Source organism: Fusarium falciforme, chromosome 1 (assembly GCF_026873545.1).
Source record: "Fusarium falciforme chromosome 1, complete sequence".
Classification (NCBI taxonomy): domain Eukaryota; kingdom Fungi; phylum Ascomycota; class Sordariomycetes; order Hypocreales; family Nectriaceae; genus Fusarium; species Fusarium falciforme.
The window spans coordinates 1,838,695-1,862,364 of record NC_070544.1 but is presented as its reverse complement, the minus strand read 5'-3'; the positions used below and the strand labels follow the sequence as shown (position 1 = coordinate 1,862,364).

General features: G+C 53.2%; 10 protein-coding genes across 10 annotated transcripts; 7 read left to right on the top strand and 3 right to left on the bottom strand.

The window, feature by feature from the left end:
• Positions 1-256: 256 nt before the first annotated feature.
• NCS54_00048100 (PHD domain-containing protein) lies at positions 257-2,683 on the top strand (the record flags this gene model as incomplete). Its single annotated transcript, XM_053146131.1, has 5 exons — positions 257-421; positions 484-578; positions 632-749; positions 815-913; positions 971-2,683. The coding sequence occupies 5 exons, from the start codon at positions 257-259 to the stop codon at positions 2,681-2,683; spliced, it is 2,190 nt and encodes a 729-aa protein (XP_053002106.1).
• A 1,524-nt stretch (positions 2,684-4,207) lies between these two features.
• On the top strand, positions 4,208-5,820 carry NCS54_00048000 (HMG box domain-containing protein; the record flags this gene model as incomplete). The annotated part of the gene is made up of 3 exons (XM_053146130.1): positions 4,208-4,441; positions 4,498-4,569; positions 4,624-5,820. 3 exons carry the CDS (start codon positions 4,208-4,210, stop codon positions 5,818-5,820), a joined length of 1,503 nt encoding a protein of 500 aa, XP_053002105.1.
• Positions 5,821-6,150: 330 nt separating this feature from the next.
• On the top strand, positions 6,151-6,666 carry NCS54_00047900 (Hypothetical protein; the record flags this gene model as incomplete). Its single annotated transcript, XM_053146129.1, has 2 exons — positions 6,151-6,254; positions 6,309-6,666. Exons 1-2 carry the CDS (start codon positions 6,199-6,201, stop codon positions 6,664-6,666), a joined length of 414 nt encoding a protein of 137 aa, XP_053002104.1. The 5' UTR covers positions 6,151-6,198.
• An 880-nt stretch (positions 6,667-7,546) lies between these two features.
• NCS54_00047800 (DNA-MISMATCH-REPAIR-2 domain-containing protein) lies at positions 7,547-10,343 on the top strand (the record flags this gene model as incomplete). The annotated part of the gene is made up of 5 exons (XM_053146128.1): positions 7,547-7,757; positions 7,826-8,061; positions 8,113-8,718; positions 8,780-9,209; positions 9,256-10,343. 5 exons carry the CDS (start codon positions 7,547-7,549, stop codon positions 10,341-10,343), a joined length of 2,571 nt encoding a protein of 856 aa, XP_053002103.1.
• Positions 10,344-10,452: 109 nt separating this feature from the next.
• On the bottom strand, positions 10,453-11,239 carry NCS54_00047700 (Formyl-trans-N domain-containing protein; the record flags this gene model as incomplete). The annotated part of the gene is made up of 3 exons (XM_053146127.1): positions 10,453-10,718; positions 10,778-10,788; positions 10,851-11,239. 3 exons carry the CDS (start codon positions 11,237-11,239, stop codon positions 10,453-10,455), a joined length of 666 nt encoding a protein of 221 aa, XP_053002102.1.
• Positions 11,240-12,040: 801 nt separating this feature from the next.
• Positions 12,041-12,802, bottom strand: NCS54_00047600 (Hypothetical protein; the record flags this gene model as incomplete). Its single annotated transcript, XM_053146126.1, has 2 exons — positions 12,041-12,470; positions 12,540-12,802. 2 exons carry the CDS (start codon positions 12,800-12,802, stop codon positions 12,041-12,043), a joined length of 693 nt encoding a protein of 230 aa, XP_053002101.1.
• A 597-nt stretch (positions 12,803-13,399) lies between these two features.
• On the bottom strand, positions 13,400-14,344 carry NCS54_00047500 (Hypothetical protein; the record flags this gene model as incomplete). The annotated part of the gene is made up of 1 exon (XM_053146125.1): positions 13,400-14,344. The coding sequence occupies one exon, from the start codon at positions 14,342-14,344 to the stop codon at positions 13,400-13,402; it is 945 nt and encodes a 314-aa protein (XP_053002100.1).
• A 2,068-nt stretch (positions 14,345-16,412) lies between these two features.
• Positions 16,413-18,214, top strand: NCS54_00047400 (Protein phosphatase PP2A regulatory subunit B; the record flags this gene model as incomplete). The annotated part of the gene is made up of 6 exons (XM_053146124.1): positions 16,413-16,456; positions 16,530-16,570; positions 16,645-16,742; positions 16,831-17,482; positions 17,548-18,128; positions 18,191-18,214. The coding sequence occupies 6 exons, from the start codon at positions 16,413-16,415 to the stop codon at positions 18,212-18,214; spliced, it is 1,440 nt and encodes a 479-aa protein (XP_053002099.1).
• A 1,018-nt stretch (positions 18,215-19,232) lies between these two features.
• NCS54_00047300 (Hypothetical protein) lies at positions 19,233-20,707 on the top strand (the record flags this gene model as incomplete). The annotated part of the gene is made up of 5 exons (XM_053146123.1): positions 19,233-19,451; positions 19,559-19,584; positions 19,633-19,649; positions 19,731-20,071; positions 20,132-20,707. 5 exons carry the CDS (start codon positions 19,233-19,235, stop codon positions 20,705-20,707), a joined length of 1,179 nt encoding a protein of 392 aa, XP_053002098.1.
• A 708-nt stretch (positions 20,708-21,415) lies between these two features.
• NCS54_00047200 (Hypothetical protein) lies at positions 21,416-23,494 on the top strand (the record flags this gene model as incomplete). Its single annotated transcript, XM_053146122.1, has 2 exons — positions 21,416-21,819; positions 21,874-23,494. 2 exons carry the CDS (start codon positions 21,416-21,418, stop codon positions 23,492-23,494), a joined length of 2,025 nt encoding a protein of 674 aa, XP_053002097.1.
• Between the last annotated feature and the right edge of the window lie 176 nt (positions 23,495-23,670).

The following is a 23,670-nucleotide window of genomic DNA, read 5'->3' as shown; positions in this document are numbered from 1 at the left end:
ATGCCACGTTGCTTATTTTAGATCAGGGTCCTGTCACAGTGCGACAACTTGCATCTCCCCTGGAAGCTGCAGCGTCAGCTCTCATTCCGCGCTATTGGATGACTGGCGTTCTGTGGCATGTGCCTGTGGCTGACTGCGCCACGCTGCAGCCTTCTCGCGGCCTCGAAACTCCTTGGAGCGCCCGGACACGACTTTAACTATCCGTGACGCGACTGTTCATCATTTATCCACCCATCGACAGCAACACTTCACCAACATGCCGTCGCGCAAGCGCTCGTTCCGAGCCGTCGATGACGACGATGGTGAGACGGAGCCTTCATTACTGCAGCGCATCCGCAACATGTGGCAGTTCGCGAACTTGTGCCAGTGGATTTATATCTTTGGCAAGGCTGCCAAAATCTCCGAATCTCTCGACATCGAGGTACTACTCTGAATCAGCTCCTTCATACGGGGCGCATGCTTACCTGCTGTCTCTTTCTACAGGAAATCGAGACGGAATGTCTGAAGCCGAATTCGACCGTCCTCGCAGACATTGCCCTGGCGCTCCTAAAACTCGTTTCGTCGCATCGCGGTTTAACGTACGTTCCCACGACTTGACGCAAGACTTCGACCCGCTGATGACAACTCAAAGGCACGAGATCTTGGATGATCAAACTCGGAAGCAGTTCCTCTCCAAATCGCCCGGGTACAACCCCTTCGGCGACGATGAAACACCGATCAAGTTCAACGATTTCGACATCTTCACAAAGGTACACCTCAGTGCTTACCCAATGTCACCCACACATACAGAAGCTGACGACTGTGCATCCGACAGATTCGAGTTTTACAGCAATTGACTGAATGGATCATGATTCACCCAGAGCGCATTCGAGACAAGATGGAAGAGCAGAAAGATACCGAGCAGACCAGTTGGGTAAGCATGCACCAATCACATGAGATGAAACAGTGACGAGTTGCTAATATTCGGAAGCGCATCGAGCCGTACGGATGGGATGCTGAGGACCGAACCTACTTCGTACTCGATGACAACCGGGTGTATCGGCTTACAGAACCACCACCTGTGACAACCCCCAAACCGAAAAAGACCAAGACATGGCGTGGGGGCCGTCGCGCAAGCAAACGACGGCGCACGACCTTGAGCATTGACGATGATAACCCCGATACGGAAACCGAGACGAGGGACGACGAGAAACAAGAAGATGATGGGCTTGGTGGGATGAAGTGGGAATGCCTGGCAGTCACACTCGACGACGTACGATCCATCTTGGACGGTTTCCGCAAAACACGCGACGAGAATGAAAAGATACTCCGGAACCAACTGGAAGAGCATCTTGTCCCCATCTTGGAAAAGCAGGAGCAATCGCGCAAGCGAAGAGAGCTGCAACGAGAGCGCGAATTGGCCAACCTCGCCAAGATGGCCAATGCAAAGCGGTCGAGCCGAATTGCTGGAAAGATTGAGCAGCAGAAGCAAGAAGAGAAGGCTCGAGAAGAGGAACGGCAGCGCAGAGAAGCAGAATCGGCGAAACGGCGCGAAGAACGGTCACATCTCAAACTAGAGAAAGAGCGGGACAACAGAATGGTTTCCAGAGAACAGCGGCTACGGGAGCGCGAAGCCCGACGTCTCCAGCACGAAGAAGAGCTTGCGCAACTCTCCGAAGACAGCAAGAATTTGTCCAGTGGGAGCGGACGTGTTTCTGAGCGACGGCTTCAGGCGGAGATTGAGAGGAACAAACAAGCTCTTAAAGACCTGGAGGAAGAGGAAGAAGACTGGGTGTTTGACTGTATATGCGGTCTCTATGGCCAGGTCGACGATGGATCGCACAGCGTGGCATGCGAAAAGTGCAATGTCTGGCAACACAGCAAGTGCCTGGGGATTCGCGAGGCAGATGCTGATCGACCCGAATTCCAGTTCATCTGTGCCTCTTGCACCCGCCGAGAACAAGACGGCAACCGCCCTAGACCGACGATCAAACTGAAAGTCAATCGTCCGCCAAGCTCAGGCGAACAACCTCAGTCATCTCACCCCACGGCTCAAGACGCATCGCCTACACCTGGCAGAGCGTTCCCCACAGCTTCCAGCACCGAGGATGGGAAGCAGCGTTACACATCGAACGGCGCCGCCGAACATGGCTTGTCACTTGTGACTTCAACTCCCAACCCCTCCCATGGTCCTAGCGTGAATGGCGCTGCTTCTTCCAACCTTTCGCTGGACGCCCATTCAGGGCCGAGCAAGGGAGTGCCTGGGTTTGTCCATACACCCAAAACCACTTCTGTGATCCCAGCACCCGTCAAGCTGGATGCAGTGCGACCCTCTCAGGCGGACAGTCCACCGGGCAACGCGGTCACATCGACTCCCATGACGACTGTCAAGACGCCGAGCCCATCCAACGGCATCCAGGGCCTGCAGGGGGACAAGACGATTGAGTCGGCATTGAGTACGCCTCAGATCAGCCGGGATAAATACCGTGCGGCTCACGAGCAAAATGGGACTCTACCTTCGGAAGCGGGATACTCTCCAATTAAACATTCACCACCACGCCTGGTAGATTCAGCCAGCTCGAGCAAGTTCAGCGTCTCAACACCAATACTACCACCGGTGGTACTGTCCCCGTCACCCCAGCGCCAGGTCTTGACTCCTCCAACTAAATCGTCAGAGCCACCCAGGCCTCTAGAAGGCCGGTGAAACTCCCGATGCAAGGGCTTGAGACTGTAGGGCTTAGGCCATCAACAACGCCACCTGACTCTACTCCAGAGGCTCTTTGGCACCCCCTTCGGGAATGATTTGCGAGCTCTTCTCGGGATCAACACTGATGCTTAGCTCCGCATCATGAATGCAGGATATTAGCCTGCTCTTGACAGACTAGCATGCCAGAGTCCGGCAATCACTTATCGCAGGTTTCAATAGGCCAACCAGCGCGTCACAACGCAATACTTCCCCTCACTTCTAGACTCCGGCAACCTTCCCAGTCAACTCAGGTGGGCAAGCCGCAAGTGTCAAGTGAACAGCCAACAGTGTGTGTGGCTGACAGCCCCTGCCACAACACATGGAAAGCGATGTGCCCATGGGGGCCGGATCTAAGTGCAGCGGATAAGAACAAATGGCCCGAGCTCCCAAGTACGATGCGTCAGAGAGATTTTAGAAACAGGGCAGAAGAGTCCGCACGGAAGAGAAGGTTGCCAAGACAGGACTAACAGGCTAGGTAGGGTGCAACAAGGTTGGATCAGGGCGGGCGAGTGTTGGTTGTCAGGTTGGTCGGTCGGTAGGTTGGTAGCCACACCAAACGGATCTTACCAGCCAGCAAAGCTGCGAGTCGCCGTCGAGCGGTACCAATGTTGAAAGGACTGAGCAAACACGGACTGCAAGATCCACTCAATTCGGCAGGCCAGGCGGCCGATGACGAAATCACGAAAGACAGGCAGGCCAAACGACATATGTCAAAATCTCTGAGCACTTGACGTGCTTATTACCTCTCAGAAGTGTCAAGACTTGGGCTGACATGGCAAATCAGTGCAACGTTTGGAGTTGAGATGATGAAGGGTGGGTAGACGAGGGGGTGATGGGATGAGAATGTCAAAGGAATGCGCCACGGCTGAACTAGCGCATGCCCAATAAGGCGGTGCAGGGCAGCACAATCGAAAGCCTGGTTCCGTTTCTATTGAAGGCAATGCGGCTGGACGCCTCGCGGCTCGGTACTTGAACTGCGTTTACTCTTTTGACGTGGCCCGGGCTTTGGAGGGCGGAGGGCCGGCCAACGACACATGAGATGCAGCTTGGAGAAGGGACATCCTCTTTCGTAACAGTCCGCATAGTGGTCTGTTTCCCAGGGCAATGTTCTGTCCTGCAGTCTCTTTGATCCCAAATGCGGCAGGAAGTTGCTTGTCTATTTGTGGGCGTGGGCATGGCCTTGCGGACAAGTTCAGAACGTCCAAATGTCCCGGAACCGATACAAAAACCCCATGTGGGAGTTGAAAGAAACTCAACAAAGACTTGACACCTATCAACTATATCATCTAAAGTGAGACCAACTTAGTTACTGTCAAAACATCAGAAAGAGTCTCTCCATCCACCGTGCGCTTTGCAACGTCCTTCTACCCTTGACATCTTCCTCTCATCTTGACCACCAACAACTGTCCGATATCATTTCGGCACCCTGGTCTTGCCTTCGATCCGAGGCGGAAGTCGCAGCGTGACAGCGTCCTTTGGGATATGCCACAGTCGGCACCACCGCCGCCTCAATCTTCAGACGGCTTCCTTCAACCAGTAACCTTCATGAGTCCAGCCAGAATCACTTCGCACCCGCGAGGTGCCATGAGCCCTGAACAGGGTTTCGTCGGCTACCCGTACTCCTCTCGATATTCTACTCCCATTTGTGAGGAGGATCTTTCGGTCACGGTTTATGAACCACCAACCATCTATTCCCAGAAAAGCGACATCTCCTTCGTAAGTACTCGTCATATTCCCAAGAACAAGTTTAAATATACTGATCATAATCATAGACGGGCTATGCAGGTGGGCACAACCACACTAGCCATCCGTACGGGCCTTTGCCTGATGAGGCTGGTTATAATGTGAGTTGTTGCAACAACTTGGATGTGACAGTCCCCTCTAACCAGTGCCTACAGGCCCATGTTCCATATACACCTGAAGCGTCTCCCCCTACCCCGTGCCCTACTGGCGATTCGATCACCACCCGCAGTGGGTTGAGGATTCCCAAGAAGTCTTATCCGATGGGCAGATCGCAGGCCGTTAAGACCGGCCGCATCCAGAAGAGAAGCAAGGTTGACAAAGTCAAAAATGCCTCCAGCATCCTCTCGAAGCCCCTGTCCGAAATCGCCAAAGACCTCCCCCATGTCTCAGTGGCCGATATTGCAACCTTCGTCGCCCGCTCCACCGAGGAGAGACTGTCGGAAACTTCACGCAACAAGAAGCCTGGTCAGATCAAGCGCCCTATGAATGCATTCATGCTGTACCGAAAAGCCTATCAAGATGTAGCCAAGACTCAGTGCGCCCAGAACAATCACCAACACGTCTCCAAGGTCTGCGGCGCAGGCTGGCCTTTGGAGCCTCCTCAGGTGAGACAGATGTTCGATGGATGGGCCAAGGTTGAGCGGATCAACCACCAGCAGGCACACCCTGGGTACAAGTTCACTCCCTCTAAGCCGCGAAAGACCAGACGCGACGAGGATGACGTCGACGGGTTCTCAGATAACGACTCTGACTACGGCGGAGCGCGAAAGTCCAGAACTCGGCATGTGTCCCGCCTGAGCGAGACCCCTTCGATCAGCTACGATACCGTTGGCAACGTTGCGGATGAACCCTCCATGGCGGCCTACCATGGCATGCACGCTTATCCCACTCCTGGGCAAGCCCACGCCCTTCCCTATGGAACTGCTGAGCCAAACCCCTACGATCTGAACATGCGGCAGTATGGCGGATTGGGTCCTGCCCACGGCATGGTGAGCCGAACCCCTTCTCCGGGCAACGATTACGCTCTCCACGGCCTGGATGGGTTCGCTGGCAGCTACTACACTCCTCCCGAGCCTGTCTTTGAGAGTGCTGGGCCCCCGCCCATGTTTGGAGAAGCCGGCTACGACATGTACAACGGGCTTCCTGGAGAAGCTTCGTTCGGTCATGACAACTGGGTCCCCCACATGGGAGCAGCCGAACAAGACATCGGCTTCATGATGGCGGGCTACGAGGATACCACGGCGCAGGATGCCTATCTGAGAGGCAAACAAGATGACTGGAAGGTCGAGGAGATCGACGATTCCAGCCAGTTCGAGCACTGGATCACGCAGACCGAGCAAGGTCTTTTGTAAATGGGTTTTGATTGTTGATACCTTGGGTTCGTGATTTGCCAATAGTTTTTGGAGCTTGGGGGGTTCTGGACATGACACAGCATTGGGAGCGGGCTGTTTTAGACGGCGTTGACAATTGCGTGTATTTAAAAGAATAAAATCAGGCCCACCAGCCTGCCTTACATTAAATATAGTACAGACCCGAAATGACGAATGATTCTCTTTGTCGTGTAGGTTAGGTTGTGAGATTGCTTGGAGGACCCAAGTTGGTCAGTTCCATGCTTAGTCATGATCCATGTCATCTCAACTCTCGTGTCACACTGGAGCTTGTGAGAACTGCGACTTGTCCCCAAGACGTCCGCATTGATCGCAAACCAAGCTCCCCAACTTCGACGCAAAATGACCTGGATCTCCCGAACAGTGACCGTGGCTGGCATTGTGCTTCTAGCGCACGCGTATGTCTTTGTTCACCCCTTTGCACCCACGGGAAGCTAACAATTTCCTCCTAGGTGTTACTCCGCGCAAGAGCACTCCGCGATCTCGTCAACGACAGCGCAGCACGGCCTTCCGCAACAGCTCGCGACGAGCTCACTCCCAATTGACATCTCCATAGAAGCTTTGGTGGCAACACTGGTGGTTGTCCTTGGGCTGGTCCTGGGCTCCCCGAAGCTCCGTCCGGTCAAGTGGCACGAGTGGGCTGGAAAGATTGAACGCGAGGGAGAGGCTGGCTTCCGGACGGGCAGCGGCGAGGTGGAGAAGGATTACCGCGGGAACCCATTCAGCGTGCTCGAGACGCGCCCTGGATTCGTGGATATTCGCAAGCAGCGACGCGAGTTCGCAAGCTGGGTCAAGGCCGAGCAGAAGTAAAGGCAGGAGCTTGGGGCATGATAGCATACAACCATATGCCTCAGTTCGGATGTAATCATGACATCTCTATTTCCGACGTTTCCTAGAGCTTTGTAGCGCTCTTGAGGCGTTATTGAATCATTCGCGAGCCTTCCGCTTTTGCCCCTTTGTGCTCCAACTGGATGAACGACTCTTATTCTCCTTGCAAGATGGCAAATCCTGACTTGTGAACACTTCTTATCCGCACTAGGGCAGTGCAATTTGATTAACGAAGTCTTTGAGCTGAGTGTCCAAGCGATTGACGAGCTACGGTGATCGGCTTATCTTGGGTCTTGTTACCACACATTGCGCCTTCCTCTCTTGCCGGACAAGACCACTCCTTCCTGAACCAATGGAACGCCCGGGGGCCAGCGAGAAGGTACGCAACTAGGTAGTTCTCTTAGGAAAAGAAGGAGCACAGGTCTGGTATATACCGAGAAACCAATCCCTCTTTTCCCCACCAGCCACTTCAAACCTGGAAGTTCCATGATTAGACCCCCCCCAAAGGCCTGTCTCTTGAGCTGGGTTTATTATTACCATGCCTCGAGTGCGAGCATTGAGTTCATCTGGTTCGAGTCATCGCGGCCGAGGTGGGAGAGCCAGCCGAGCACGTACTTCCGCCCGAGGTGCCAGCTCGAGCTCGTCTTCCAGAGCCACAACGACGCAGCAGCAGACTCCATCGAGACGTTCAATAGCTAGTCGACGAACACCAGGTTCTTCGCCCCAAACACATTTTTCACCCCGTCACAATCTTGGGTCTGCTGCCCATGCAGCCACTTCCTCGGTTACTTTGCCATCTCTTCCCAGTGAGGACAACGCCCAAGCCCGAAGTAGTAGCGAGCCGATACAGCATGAAATTGTCATGGCTATTGATATGAAGAACAGTTCGACAATGGGGTGTGCCTACTTTTCAACAACAGATGGTGTCCTTCACCTTTCGGAGGATATCCCCATGGCGACGCTGGATGTTGCGGAGCAATTCCTTTTCCACGTCGATCCTACCACAGTCCTCATATCGGTGAGAGGTCCCGAGGAGTTCCAGCAATATGTCGAGAAAGCGACCATCCCTGCAGGTACGCCACTCGCAAAACACCAGCTAGTTCCTGGCCGATTCGGCTATATTAACTTTGTTGGCTACTAGATGCTTCTGGGGGAATCATCTTTCGCGGCTTACAGTCTTCTGAATTCTCTCCTGAATCCGCCAGGGATAGGCTCATTAGTCTCCAGTCCGATTCACTGTCACCCACCGGTATCATATTCTCTACAAGCGCAAGTGGCGAACTCTCAGGGACGATTGCAGGGCTTGACCAGCCAGAGGCGCCTGTATTTAAATCCCTACGTTGCGGAGGTTGTCTTAACATGAGCAACCAAGTCTCAGTTAGTTGTGTGCCACCCTTATGGCTTAGGTTGGCGGCTGATGTTTGACAGATTGGATGCGCTGGGGCCGTTCTTGGTGATCTCCAACGTCGCAGATCTGCTGGTTTTCTCCCTGATGGGCAGGTTTCAGGAATAATATTTCGGGTTCGTGATGCTCGCATGTTCTCACTGTCATCCTACATGTTTGTCAGCGCCGATACCCTCCATGCTCTTCAAATTGTTCAGACCGAACTCCACCCCAATAGCCAGGCTTGGGGACCAAATCTCAGCAAAAGTAGCTCAAAGGAAAGCCTCTCTGTGTATGGGCTTTTCTATCAATTGGCTTGCACCCCTCAAGGTCGAACACAGTTGCGTCAACTATTCATACGGCCTATTCTGGACTTGGGCCTGATTCGGGAGAGACAGAGAACCATCTCCGTATTGCTACAGCCAAACAACGCCGAAATGATGGCACGCATGACCTCTATCCTACGAAAGATTCAAAACTTGCGTCCAGCTTTAACCCTTTTTAGGAAGGGTATCGAGTTTCTATCAGCAGGCCAATCTTTTAACAAAGGCGCATGGGCAACAATCCAACATTTCACGACCCAAGGTCTGGCATTGAGGGAAGTACTGGGAAACCTCAACGGCGGCATGGAGCTTGCTTTATTTAGAAAGGTGAGAAATTCGTGAATATGGTTGCAGTGACGAGAATGAACGCTGACAACTTTCCATGCAGCTCGTTGACAGTCTTCACCCAGCCGTCCTGGTGGCGGTTGGAGACATGATCGACAAGACAATCGACTTTCAACAAACAAAGATCCGTCAGCGATCTTCTGTCAAACAGGGAGCGGATCTTCAGCTAGATGAGCTCAAGAGAAGTTATGCTGGACTAGACAATATATTACTCGAGACAAAGGATCGAATGAAAGCCGACATACCGGAGTGGGCGCACAGCCATGTCGATTCGTGTCTATTCTTGCCTCAGCTTGGTTTTGTCACTTCGGTTGAGTTAGACCCTGTCACCGGTAGCTCAATGTATGGAGGAGAGGGAACGCTTGAGGGGGGGTGGGAAAAGGTGTTTACGGGCGAAATGGGTGCATGCTACAAGAACACGCATATGTGTGAGCTTGATCAAGAGTACGGGGATTTGCATGGTCAACTTGCAGGTAGGCGGCTGAAATTGCGATAAAGATATGAACTAACATGGAGTAGACCGAGAGGTCGAGGTTATCCACGACCTTGCTAACAGGATTCTTGAGCATGAGGAAATCTTGATTTTGGCCTCAGATAGGTGTGGCGAGTTCGATGCTATTCACGCACTCGCTTTAGGCGCTGAGAAGTACAACTGGCGAGCGCCCACCGTGGTCGATGACAATGTGATTCACATCAAGGGTGGCCGACATCCCTTGCAAGAGCTTGTTGTCCCGGCTTTTGTACCAAACGACTGCCATCTTGCTTCAGGGCCGGTTGATCAGGCACACCTCGAGGAGGATTCATCCCGCGCCTTGATCTTAACGGGGCCGAACCATTCGGGCAAGAGTGTCTACCTCAAGCAGGTGGCAATCATTGTCTACCTTGCTCATATTGGCAGCTTTGTTCCGGCATCCCAGGCCACCATTGGCCTCACGGACAAGATCCTGACCTGCATATCACCGAGAGAGAGCATGTCTGGCGGCGAGAGCGCATTCGCCAGGGACATGAAGCAAGCTGCATTATCGACAAGAACTTCGACATCGAGAAGCCTGGTGTTGGTAGACGAATTCGGCAAGGGAACTAACGGTGACGATGGCTCCGGCTTGCTGGCTGCATTACTAGACCACTTCCTATTGCTGAACCAGGACTGCCCACGTCTGCTAGTTGCGACGCATTTTCACGAGATCTTTGAGGGAGGCTACCTTTCTCGCCATGAAGGGGGATTCCGTCTGGCACACATGGACGTGAGAGTGGACTGGAATGCAGCCCAGACAGAAGATCAAGTGACGTACCTCTTTACCCTCGCGTTCGGTCACAGTACCTCGAGTTTTGGCGGCAGGTGTGCAGCGTTGAATGGGGTGCCTAGTGCAGTTGTCGAGCGCGCTGAAAGTATTGCCCAACTTCTTGCACGAAACGAAGACCTTGGGGAACTCTGTACTCGGTTGTCTCGGGCAGAAGAAGAGCAGTTGGAGAAGGCAGAAACAGCCGCACGACTCTTTCTGAGTGAATCATTTGAGAGGGATGAGGCTGGTCAGGACAATAATGGGCAAGAGGGCCGTCGTTCCATGAAGCAACTGTTGTACGACATGCTTTCAGTGGGGGAATGATCAAGCTAGCACCCTTGAACGTGGCTGCAAACATTGAGAAATCTTGAAAGACTGATAGACTGCTTTAGTTTGCCCAGGGTCCTCTCTGCCTGGTGGTGGAATCTGATGTTCATGATGTCTTTTTGGCGGCAATCTTAGGAACTAGCTGAGCGATGGCTTTCACAAGGAGCTGATGCTCGACGGCGTGCATCCGTGTCTCAAGATCCTCAAGGGTATCAGACTTGGAGCAAGGAACCTCTTGGGTCAAGATGGGCTCTCCCATATCAACCTCAGCAATCACATAATGCACCATGATGCCTGTGACACCTCTTTCGAGAGTACCAGCCTGGCAGTCAGCATAGGCTCGCTCGATTGCATTGGATCCATTGTATCGGCCTGTGATGAGTTTGTGTGAGTATCAGTCTAGGGGAGGCAACAAGATCGGAGGTGCATACCAGGAAGAGCCCTATGATGAGTTTATGTGAATATCAGTCCAAGACGGGTAACGAGAAGGGTTATATGACTTACGGGTGCAGGTTTATAACCGGAATACCAGCGGCCTCAAGAGGAGTGAGGAAGGATTGCGCAAAGACATGCATCCATCCAGCAAGGACTACCATATCAGGCTTCTCCTCAATAACCTTGGCGGCCAGGTCGGCGTCGTAGCGGGAGCGAGCCTCCTTGATGCGGGCAGCATCCTTCTCCCCCTTTGCTTGATAGCCGTGAGCGACAAGGTTGAAGTACTCAGACGGGACGCCCGCCTTCTCGGCGCGCTGAATTGAGTATGCCGTCTTTCTGTTGACGATGAGCTTGGAGACACGCGTGTTGGGGATGCGGCCGTCTGCACAGGCGTCCAAGATTGCCTGAAAGTTGGAGCCATTGCCAGAGGCCATGACAAGGAGTTGGGTCTGAGACATGATGAATGAGTTGCCGATGATCTTCTCTCTCAAGTTGATGTTGTTCTTGCGAAATTTGAGTGACAGGATTGAGCGAATTCCTCGTCGTGGGCGTTGATTAAGTTTTTCCTTTTGCGAGTGAGTTTCCTACCCCGCGACGTTTTTTTTTTCGTCGAGACCTCTTCGTGGTGCAGATTCTCAGTGGAGTGGAGCGGGTGCTTATTCCGCAGGATCCCGTTCACCCGCTGTAAGAGAGGATCCAATGGGCGTCAGTTGTGTTACACGCAACAAGCAATTCAATCTCACATGTAGTGATCGATTCTGCGCAGTTTCGCTGTTGAATCCATGCCCAGAATGAATTGCTTCGTTCGGACTACACGGGAAGTTGGTCTACCTATATACAAATGGCTCAAAACTTGAGCAGTCGTCGTTCTTCCAATGCGTCCGTCAATCGTCCTGTCCAAGTAAAATCGTTAAAAACCGAAGTGAATCGCACGCCCCAAACTCCGGATTGCATCGACCGAGAGCGTTAATGATATGCGTCGTGACGAGGGAGCTATTCCTCATCCTGTTCATCAGGGGCTCGTTGCCGGGAGACGAATGTTGTTCCCTCGTCCTGGATTTGGTCTCACAGATGAGCAAGATGCCCGTTGTGTGTTTGATGACCATGCGAAGAGTAGGCCATCGCTTGACCGAGACTTAGCAGCACGAGTATAGCCAAATGGATGCTATAATGTCTATGGCAACAAGCTTTTGGACAATTGAGTCCAAATGACTGGTCACAACGACCATGCGCTGTCGTAATATTTGCATCCTGGCCCATTAAGCCAACACATTGAGCATGGCAATGGCCGCGCCAATGCCTGCGAGCCACGACTCGAGGTTGTTGGACGAAGCAGCATTCCCGTAGTCGCCACAGTCGCTCTTCTCGAGTTTCCCGCAGGCACGAGAGCTCAGGCTTGAGCACACCTCGGTTGCCGATGGGCCCAGGGCCTGTCCGCCGCCCTCAACTGTAGTACCTCCGCCGCCGGGCACAACAATGGTCACGCCATATTGACCACCATCCTCGAGGTAACTGACACATCTGTCGTAGTTCTCTTCGCAAGCGTCGACGGCCGAAGTGCAAGAACCATCATTCGAGAATGTCGTCGCGGCGTACGGGAAGGCAAAGTAGGAGTTCGGGACGTAGGACACGGGAGCGGTTGCGTCGCCAGTAGGCGCCTCGGATGGGGCCGTTCCAGTACACACCGCGCTGGAATCGAGGTCAGTCAGTCTTGTGCTCGCTTGTTTGTCTGTTCCAGATCTGGATATCTGTACTTACCCAGAGGGACAACAAGCTGGTTGATCATCGGCGTCGAGAGCGCACGTCTGTCCGTTCTGGCAGCAGATGTCGCTGAAACGCTGGCCGAGCTCCTCCGAGCATCGGAATGTGTTGGCAGGGCAGGACTCGTCTCGCCTGAAGATCAAGGACGCAGCCGGGATATATGTCGCTATTGTTGCTGGCGGCGCTGTCGCTGTTGCCAAGTGCAGGGCAGATGTTGAGCCTGCAACGAGGCCGAGCCACATCCAACTCCGACTCAACATGATGGTGGTGGAAGTGAGACGGGATGGTTCAACTTTGAGATTGGCTCGCTTGGGGAGGACGACAGATAGCGGGCTCTCGACGGGATGAGCTGGGAGGTTCTCCGTTCTACTGCAGGTGGTTCAAGCATGCAAGAAATGGAAGGGTTCCAGTCAGTTTCTTTCGTTTTTTTTTCTTCTCTCTGTTCCCTAGCGGACGACCGGGCTCCCGGTAGGGGATCTGGGATGATGTTGGTGGGGTATCCTCCAGATGCTTGTCCCATCCTGTCGTAAATGCAAGGTTATGCACACCGCAGGTCACCATTTTTGGCTCTGGCAACACGGCTCGACTGAGCGTCGGGCTGAGAGCCGGGGCAGGGAGAGAGCGTGGAATGATGTCATTGGTGGTTGACACAGTTGCTGAGCAACCCCGCGTCCACCTCCAACCATGCGATGACTCCACAGTGGGAGCTAGGAACTGGTCCGTCAGGGCCATGCCAGGTACGGCTTTAATGAAGGCAAGGCTTCAAATCGATATGAAAAGAGGGACTGGCTTGGATCTTGGCACAAGGGTCTGAATTACACTCACTATGTAGATATGCATATTCCGACCTCGGCTTCTTAGAATCCTCGCACATGACCAAGGATCTGCCGCAAGCGATCCAGTGCCTTCGTCTCTGGTGGCGGACCAGGGACTTCAGGATCACGAGCCTTCAACTGCTCAATCTCTCTTCGAGCCTCAGCTGCCAAGGGCTCCAGATCTCCCCAGACGTGATCCGTGTAACCCGTCAATACGTTACCCCACAGCTGAAGCCAGTTGCTTCTCGCTTCAGCGCTGTCTGTGGTTCCGAGGTGGAGTTGCATCTCGGCCTCTGCAAGAGGTCCTGGCTCTGTCAAGAAATTGGGGTTGAGGTTGAGCAGGTCGTCCCAGCGGGGGGCAGAAGAAGACGAGTTTGCGGGGAATAATGCTTCTCGAAGCTTGGCAGCAGCTTCTGGTGTTAAAGCGTCATCTTCAGCTTCGGGGTCTTCGGCGCCTAGGAGAACAGCGTCAAGCTCATCGGATGGACCGTCAAGGAGACTGACAACGGCTGCACCGTCTAACCTTTCCTGCTCGGCCACTGCCGCGCCTCTTGAGGGGAATGTGGCATGCAAGTTCTGGTGTTGGAGGTGGTGAGGATGGTCCAGGTTCTCAACTTCCAGTGTTGAGTCGGCGCTGACAAAGTCGTTGAACGCTTGCGCCGAAGCCGTGGAATCGGAATGTGCCTGTGAGCGCAACGACTCGCCCGGAGCCGCCGAGCGCAATCTGTGTGACGATGCTTCCCCTGCGACTGATGAAACTCTGTCGATACTGCTGGTACCCGAGCTGCCCTTTCCCGCAGGTTGCTGGCCAGTCAAATCTGGCCCTGTGCCAAAGGCATTGAGGGCGAGCCTTCCAGAAGCCTGAATGCGGTCAACCATAGAACCAGACCCCTCTCCTTCTGCGGCCTTTCCCTTGCCCTTGGGGTTGTTGGATGCCCCGTTGTCCTTGGGTGGGAAGTTTCCCGGGTGTTGCTGATCTTGGCTCATGCTTTGCGGTTCAGATGAGGTTATAGATGACTGGATATTCAGTTGACGTGAATGGAAACCTGAATAAAAAGATGCGACATTGAGTGATTGCGGGAGTGGGCGATGTTGACATAAACTGGGCTGGCTTGTATCGGAGTTCCTGTGATTTTAGGCAGTTTAGATGGAGGGTTTGGAGGATGGGTGTGTATGTATGTCATTGATTGGAGGCGCATGGATATGAGGTCGTTCCGGAGCACATGTCAGGCCGGTCCGGACGGACGAGCGGGTGCGGATCGGACTTGGACCTTGGCATCGGATGCGACCGAGGAAACATCCATGTATGCCCTCGTGGGCACTCTCCGAAACCAGCAGCTGCTGCTACCTGGGTTGAGGACAAAAAAGAGGCACCACTACAAACTCAATAGCTTATCCTTCCCTAAAGATTGTCAATTAAGCATAGTAGGAATACACGAAAGAGCTCTAAAATATCACTATTATTGTAATACATCTGAGATCATTTCATTATATTTTATCTAAATTTCATCTACGATGTTTGGGAAGTCAGCAACGTCCTTCTTGATATTCTGGTGTCTCGTTGACTTGACCCGCGTGCTTGCTAGCTTCCAGCTTATCGACGAGTCTCGCCTACCCTGAACAAGTCCAAAATGTCGAGGTTCCACTGTTTCCGGCGCCAGAGCCCAAATGAGGCCACGCCATGTCAGATCAAGGTGAGGCGACGTAGACCTGAAAGCTCAGATGAACAGAGGGAACCCCGGCCATGACACTGGGTTGTTGAGAAGCACTCGAGAGCACCCCCCCACTTTAAGCGTCGTCGGGGACGCTGGAAACAAGCTTGAACGTAACGATCTACCTTGCTGTTCCGCCTCACTTCACCACAGGAACAACGCATGCGTGGGGAGCAATGAGAAGCTTGGCTGGGTATGCCGGGCCAGCACAGAGCTGCAAGCTCACAGGTACGGCAGAAATAAACGATAGCTTGGGCTCACAGTTGGTAAACATTGGGCAACAAGGCAGACAATACCGTACAGCCAAGTCGTCACCTCGCCGGACTCAGTCGAGGTTAAGTCATCGATTTGGTGGTGGCGCCAGGCCCAGGACCTGTTAAAGGCGAGCACAGCACTGGAAGCTCCCTGTAACTGTGGCTCATCTCTCAGCTCTCAGCTCCTCATTGTGGCTCACGCCCGCACCCAACCCACCCATCCCGATCCCATCCACCATCCATCACCTGTCCCGTCCCCTCCAGCGCAAGCCAGCCCAGGCCAAACCAACTTAACCAAACCAGGCCAGGCCAACCCAAAACCAAAAGCGAACCAAACTGCAAGACCTTGGGTTCTGCTGCGTCACTTCCTCCATATCCCCTCCTCACCAAAGAACTCCATCTTCTGCTTGTGGCATCTGCTCCTCAGCTCCTAGCCGTTTGACCTCGCCGTTACAAGCCTTTGACGGCAGTGACTGTACTTAGCCACAGCCAGCGCAGCTCAGCACAGACTCGAGCCTTGCTCCTCCACTCGCTGTCTCCTCCCCTCACCTCCCGTCCGTCGCTCGTCCGCCGCCTCTGCTTCTGCTGTCGTCTGCCGCGCCCACACCAACCCACCTCCTCCACCACCACCACTGCCTGCTCCTGTTACCACCACCACCTTCAGCCTCCAGCCTCGGACGCCTGCCGACCTGTCGACATCATCCACCGTCGTCCTCCTCCGACCCGAACCCCGATCAACCCCCCCCGCCGCTTGACGAAATATCTTTTGGACGACGGCATTCCCACGACGGCGATATCTAGCTGGACCCCACTCCGGCGCCGACAAAAAGACGATATCGAAAACGACACCACCGCCCATCCATCATCCGCCCACCGCAAGACCTGGCGTGTGCCACCACAGCTTGCATCCATCCATCTCCCTTCGCATCGCCCGCGCCAGGAGCTCCCATCATATCCAAATTACCGGTTGCGGTTCAACTTCACCTCCTCCCTGGCCCGCCATTCCCACAGCTCTCTCGGTTCTTACCTTGCCCTCCCTCGATCTTCGTCCGCAACCCCTCCTAATCCCCGCCCTCGCTGCTCACCAAAATGGTTGATAGCGAAGCGAACTCGCCCACGTGGAAGTTCACGCAGTACGTAGTCTTCTTTCTGGCCTTTGCCCGCGTTCCGCGCCCGTGTTTATTAATGCTGAGCTCTCGCTTGCAGGTGCTTTGGTGACAAGGGCGATGTTGAAGACATCACCGAAGGTATGTCATCTCCTTGCTCCCCACAATCCTGCCCTCGACCTTGACGTGCTGACCGCTGTTCCCCCCTGCTCCAGCTGATATCATCTCGACGGTTGAGTTCGACCATACCGGAAATTATCTCGCTACGGGCGACAAGGGAGGTAGAGTGGTGCTCTTCGAACGCAACGAGACGGTATGTCACCATCCATCAGTCGACGCCCTTGCGAGCCTCCAGCGCTTGGTGTTGCGCATCCTCTTGCCGTCGCTAACTCTCGACGCAGAAAAAAACCTGCGAGTACAAATTCCACACCGAGTTTCAGTCGCACGAACCCGAATTCGACTATTTGAAGTCCCTAGAGATTGAAGAGAAGATCAACAAGATTAAGTGGTGCCGGCGACAAAATGCTTCCCACTACTTGCTGTCCACCAACGACAAGACGATCAAACTGTGGAAAGTCTTCGAGAAGTCGCTCAAGGTTGTCGCCGAGAACAACCTCTCTCACGACGTCACGCCTGGTAGTCTGGCGGGAGGAGGCGGCGCTCCCAGGCCGCTTCCTGCCCATCGGTTCAGGGATGCTGCCGACCTCAAGCTTCCTCGCCTCACACATCACGATACGGTTGTTGCCGCCGTGCCACGCCGAACATACGCCAACGCCCACGCCTACCACATCAACAGCATCTCGGTGAACAGCGATGGAGAGACCTTTATCAGCAGCGACGATTTACGTATCAACCTGTGGAACCTTAACATCCAGGAGCAGAGCTTCAACATTGTTGATATCAAGCCTGCAAACATGGAGGAGCTCACTGAAGTCATCACGGCTGCCGAGTTCCACCCCATGAGCTGCAACTGGTTCATGTATGCTAGCTCGAAGGGCACTATCAAGCTCGCCGACATGCGGCAGAGTGCTCTGTGCGACCAGCACGCGAAGTGTTTGTGACCCCCATCTGTGACATCTGCATCTGCGACCCGGTCATGTGCTGACTCCTAGCCCCAGTATTCGAGCAAGAGGAAGATCCTTCATCACGCTCATTCTTCTCCGAAATCATCTCTTCCATCTCCGATGTGCGATTCTCGTACGATGGCCGATACATCCTGTCCCGCGATTACCTCACTGTCAAGATCTGGGACATCAACATGGAACGGCAGCCAGTCAAGACGATACCGATTCACGAGCATCTTCGCCCACGGTTGTGTGACACCTACGAGAATGACAGCATATTCGACAAGTTCGAGGTGGTCTTCTCAGGAGATGCCAAGAATGTCATGACGGGCAGCTACAACAATAACTTCATGATCTATCCTTCAGACCCTGACAAGGAAGTCGAGGTTGTCCTCCAGGCGGATAAGTCGGCTTTCAAGGCTAAGAAGGTTGGAGTCCCTACACCCATCAATTCATCGACAAGCCCGACTGCGACCAACGGAAAGAAGGGCGGCTCCAGGGCAGGTAGCCCAGGCGGTCAAGGTCAGCGGATGCGTAAGGAGACAGACGCGGACCAGATCGATTTCAACAAGAAGATTCTGCACATGAGCTGGCATCCGTTTGAGGACAGTATTGCGATTGCAGCTACGAACAATGTGAGTACACGGGTTAAGATACAGACCAGAGAGGATGGCCGATGGCTAACATGGTGGCACAGCTCTTTGTCTTCTCGGCACTCTAGACCATGACAGCGGCGTTCATCTCGTAAGGGCAATTAAGTGAGGAAGTTGGCGTGGCGGGGGAGCGGAAGACAAAGTAGTAAGGATATGGGCGCCTCCGCCACCTTCGTGATGGGACTGACCTAGTTCTGCTTGGGCACGACATGGCATCTCGTCGATTCAGGGCAGGGTGATACGGATCAATGCAGCCTACTATACTTAGAAGCTAAAGCACAGCGCCAGCACTGCTTGGAGCGAAGCCACGCGCAAAGAACGCTGAAGAGGCCCCTTGGATGTGGCCCTAAAGCGGAGGATGCAGAGATGTAGGCAAAGGAACCTACTGAAGAGCATGGCATGGGGCGGATGGACGTGGGAAGAGCCACTTGGGATGGAGGTGAACGAATGCATGGGTGCATGGGTCGGCGTTTGGTCGCCAGGTGTAGCAGAAAGCGCAAAGAGATCATTTGAGAATCAAAGAAATGCCACTCAAAGTTGAAATAGAGGAGCATTGTCATGTCATGAGGAGCATCAAGGGATAATACGAGTTGGACGATGTTCTATGTCATTCTCAGGTACCCTGGGAGTGTGCCTGTTGTAAGATTATTCTTGAAAGCAGGTTCCTGTGTGATTATCGGGGCGATGGGACTGATGCTGGGCCAATCCTGGATCTGCGCCTTGGACACGAGTCCTGACCATCAACCAGCTCCGGAGGCTCGGGAACTGTCAGCTTCTAAGAATGCGCCAAAGAGCCGTCCCTGGCACTATTCATAGAGTTGGACTAGGGCGAGACGCGCTAGCGAGTACAGGGTACAGAGAGACCCCTGCCAGCGCCCTCGAATCGACGAGTGGTGTGGTACCGATACACGGAGGCTGCCACCCCCATGCCATCTTCCCGTACGGCTTTCTTGCATGAAGACACAAGGGCAACATCGACAATCGACTGAGTCTCTCCCTGCCTGCAGCCAACACCCCCGAAGGAAACCCGATCTGTACTTTTATCTGCCCCCCCTCCCGATGCCAATGGACCAGAAATCAAGCCTCATGTCTTCACACATTCTCCGCAAGAGGACGCCCGACATGACGGCCCTCCAAGGCTCGAGCCGTCGCGGCACCGCCTCTCGCGAGCCCAGCGACTCGGAGAAGGCGTCAGCGTCGTCGGTCGCCCATCGCTTTGCCAGTATGATGGCCAGCGAGGTTGGCCCCTCGTTGCTGACGGTCGCTGTGATGCTGTGTCTGATCTTTGGAGGTTGTTGTTCCAACGTATGTCCATCCCGTCCCTGTCTGGCCAGCTCATCATGCAGCCTTCACTGTTGAACCCCTGCCTCCCTTAACTCAGCAGAAACTGACCTACATCTTATTCTTTCTAGGTTTATGCGCTCGAGGCAATTGTCAAGTGAGTTGTAAAACTTTAATATAAGAAACTATTGCTGACCTGATGTAGTTTTGAACCTTCAAGTGGTACGAGCATTTCCGCACAACCTCATAGTCTCATACGAGAAGTGACCTGCAATGTCTCCTTTGCTGACACATTTGACTTAGGGACGCTATTGACCTTTGTCCAATTCATCTTTGTCGCCGTGACAGGGTTTATCGCCCAGTTTGATAAGAACAGTCGTTTCTTCATTGCACCCAACAAGGTCCCCTTGAGCCGCTGGATGGTCAATATTGTGCTATTCTTCACCATCAACGTCCTCAACAACCATGCATTCAGCTATGATATCTCGGTGCCAGTCCACATTATCCTCAGGTCTGGCGGTAGTATCACAACCATGGCTGCGGGCTATCTCTATGGCAAGAGATACTCACGCACGCAGGTCGTCGCTGTCGTCTTGTTGACATTGGGCGTCATCCTGGCTGCTTGGTCGGATGCTCAAGCCAAGGTGAGCACCTTCAACATCCACTCACTTATCCCTTACGCTCCTGACATTATCTAATTTTAGGGAAAGGGAGTGGAAGAGAGTTCCGGACGCCCAGCTTTCAGCACTGGCCTCGTGATCCTCTTCGTCGCTCAGGTGCTCTCAGCCATCATGGGTCTTTACACGGAGGCAACCTATGCCAAGTATGGCCCGCAATGGAGAGAGAACCTTTTCTACTCTCACGCCCTTTCTCTGCCTCTGTTCCTACCCTTTGCTCCCTCGATGGCACGCACCTTTGCGCATCTCATGTCAAGCACACCGATGCAACTGCCTAGCCTCCTGAGCATTGCCACCACGTCGTTCCCAGTTCCCAGCCAAGTTTTCTATCTCATCACCAATGTCTTGACTCAGTATGCCTGTATTCGCGGAGTCAACCTACTGGCAGCAGTCTCCACCGCCCTAACTGTTACCATCGTCCTCAACATCCGGAAGCTTGTGAGTCTCCTCCTGAGCATCTGGCTCTTCGGCAACACACTTGCCCCGGGCACACTGGTTGGTGCCATCATCGTTTTCAGTGCTGGCGGGCTTTACTCTGTGGGCTCACGAAAGAAGCCGGAGGTGGAAAAGACGCCCCAGGAGCGGCCAGAAAAGGCGAGTTGAGTAACTTGCACCAGCGTATTTGTGTATCTGCATTGCGAATCACCATTGGGGTGTAGATGCGGTGTTTTTGACTCAATAGAAGTATGTTAGAGGGAGGTAGTGGACTAGAGAGGTGATATGAAAGTGGGATAGATAGAGTATCTATGGCATCATGATACCCATTAGATTGGAACAAAAGATACCATAACATGCATGTCTCGTTATGCTAACAGTCAGCACAACTAGACGGGGTGAGTTTAGACTGTACCTAAAACAAGAGTGACAATAGGATCGGGCTTAAGATAGCAATCCTAGGCCTGGTTTTAAAGAATACTCCAGAGGCTGAAGATCACCCATTCCCCTAACCTCGCAATCTTCGGTTGGGGGATTGGTACTTTCGAGGCCCCCAACGCCGTTCGAGTTCAGCTGCTGCAGTATGCGGGGCTAGAGATTTGTGATCTTTCTGATACGAAAGTCGAAGTATGGACGATGCCATTCGAGCGCTTATCGGGATCGTCCCCGACATCTAACCCGAACGCCGGAAGGCTTGATCAGGACATTGGGCAACATTGTAGGGTAATTCCATCTTGGCGCATGAGACATGATGCATTGGTGTTACTAAAGCACATGTTCTGGAGGTACATAAGGGGAGCGTTGAGCAGCCGACAACACGTTTGTTCATCACCTTTCTCTTCACTCCCAGTCTAGAAACCTCTGACCTGACCCAGCATGTCTCATCCACAAACCACCTTTCGCCAGACAACCTTCAAGGGGGACTCGGTCCTCTCAAGGAGACGAAAGACTGTTTCTCGTACCACGGTCCACGCCCAGCTGGAGCAGTTGCGGTCAACTGGCCGATATGATTGCTTCAAGCTCAAGTGGCATCCTATCTACGCAGACAAGTCCATGTGGCCGGTGCCTTTTCATCTGTTCTGGGATAGCGATATCGCCAAATGGATCGAAGGAGCCTGCTATTTTCTCGCTGACGACTATGACGCTGAGATTGACAAGACAATCCGTGAGCTTGTGGAGATGATCAGAGGAGCTCAGCAGGAAGACGGTTACTTGAACGTCCATTATACTGTAGTCGAGCCTGATAAACGATGGTCCAATCTCAGAGATATGCATGAGATGTAAGTTGCTGAGCGAAACCTCCCTCCGTGCTTACTCCTTACTGATGGCAATAGGTACAATGCTGGTCATCTCATTGAGGCCGCTGTCGCCCACGAGGGTTACTATCGCAACAACCTACTCATCGAGCCAATTGAGAAGTATGTAGCCCACATTCGAAAGCGATTTGGCGCTGGTGAGGGCCAGTTAAGGGGATACCCCGGTCACCCTGAGATTGAACTTGCTCTGTTTCGTCTCTACAAAGCAACTGGGAGTACCGACGCCTTTGAGTTGGCACAGTACTTTCTGACAGAGCGGGGAAATCCAAAGGGACAGGATGGCAAGCACTACTATGATTGGGAGATGGAGAAAAGAGGAGAGATCTCATGGCAACGACCTGATGCTTACCCGGAGCATGGCACCCTTTGGTACTGCCAGGCGGATTTTCCAATTATCGAGCAAAAGACCATTGAGGGACATGCTGTCCGGGCTAACTATCTGCTTACTGCGGTTGCCGATATGCTTTACCTCTCGAAAGAGGACGGCCGGCCCATCCCCAATGCAGAAGGTTGGTCTGAAGCCCTGCACAGGCTGTGGAACAACATGGTCGACAAGAAGATGTACATGACAGGAGGCGTCGGTGCCATCAAGCAGTGGGAAGGATTCGGCATCGACTATTTTCTCCCTCAAGGAACAGATGAGGGCGGCTGCTACAACGAGACTTGCGTTTCCATCGCCGTCATGATGCTTGCCGAGCGGATCTTGCATCTTGACCTCGACGCCCACTATGCCGATATTATGGAGCTGTGCCTGTACAACACCGTCATGACTGCGATGAGCCTTGATGGAAAGGCCTTTACGTACGTTAATCAGCTGACTAGTACCGAAGCCGACAAGAACGTGCGTGAAGAGTGGTTCTGGTGCGCTTGCTGCCCCCCCAATCTGACCAGACTCTTCGGTAGTCTAGGTGGTTATCTGTGGGATTACGGCCACGAAGTGGATAATGTCTTCGTCAACGTACACTTGTACACTGGTGCTGAGCTTACCTTCGATGCCAATGGGTTGCCTGTAACCCTCCAGCAGAGGTCTAACTGGCCATGGGAGGGCAAGGTAGACTTCCAGCTCTTAGTTCCATCTTCTCTGCGAGCCGTTGTCCGACTACGTCTTCCAGCATGGTCAAGTGGGGCGTATATCTTGACACCATCTCCGCAGCCAGGCACAGTCAAGGTCGAAAAGGGTTACATCTGCCTGGACCCTGCCTATGTTTCTGAGAACCCTTTATTCTCTCTTCAAGTCCTCGGCTTCGAGCCTAGATACCTCTCGCCTCACCCATACACGAATCAGCGGACTCTGACACTCGCTCGTGGGCCAATTGTGTACTGTGTCGAAGATGCCGACAATCCATGGGAGACCAACCACTTCAAGGATGTTTTCCTCCGAGCAGACTCGAAAGTTGTTGAGAAGATGGTGACCGATGAAAAGACTGGAGAAGAATATGTGGCTTTACAGAGCAAATGCTGGAAGCAATCTATTTCCATTCATGCTTCCCTCAAAGTTGATGGAGACTCTGCCACACCACAGGACCTGATATTTGTTCCTTACTATTTCAGGGCCAATAGGGGAGGGAAGGGACAGATGAGAGTTGGGTTGATGAATGGGGGTATCGAGTCAGGTTATATCTTCCCTGAGAGACTGTAGCAACATGTGCAGAGTGACTTGATAACTGGGCATTGAGGCTTGAGATTGAATACAAATGCGTCTGGAATACACATGGAACTCATGTCGAAGTATTATATGTTGACTTTATGCCACCCAAAATAGGAATTCAAGTTTCATACTAAAAGTCTCCGTAATTTTAACAGTAAAGGCTTCAT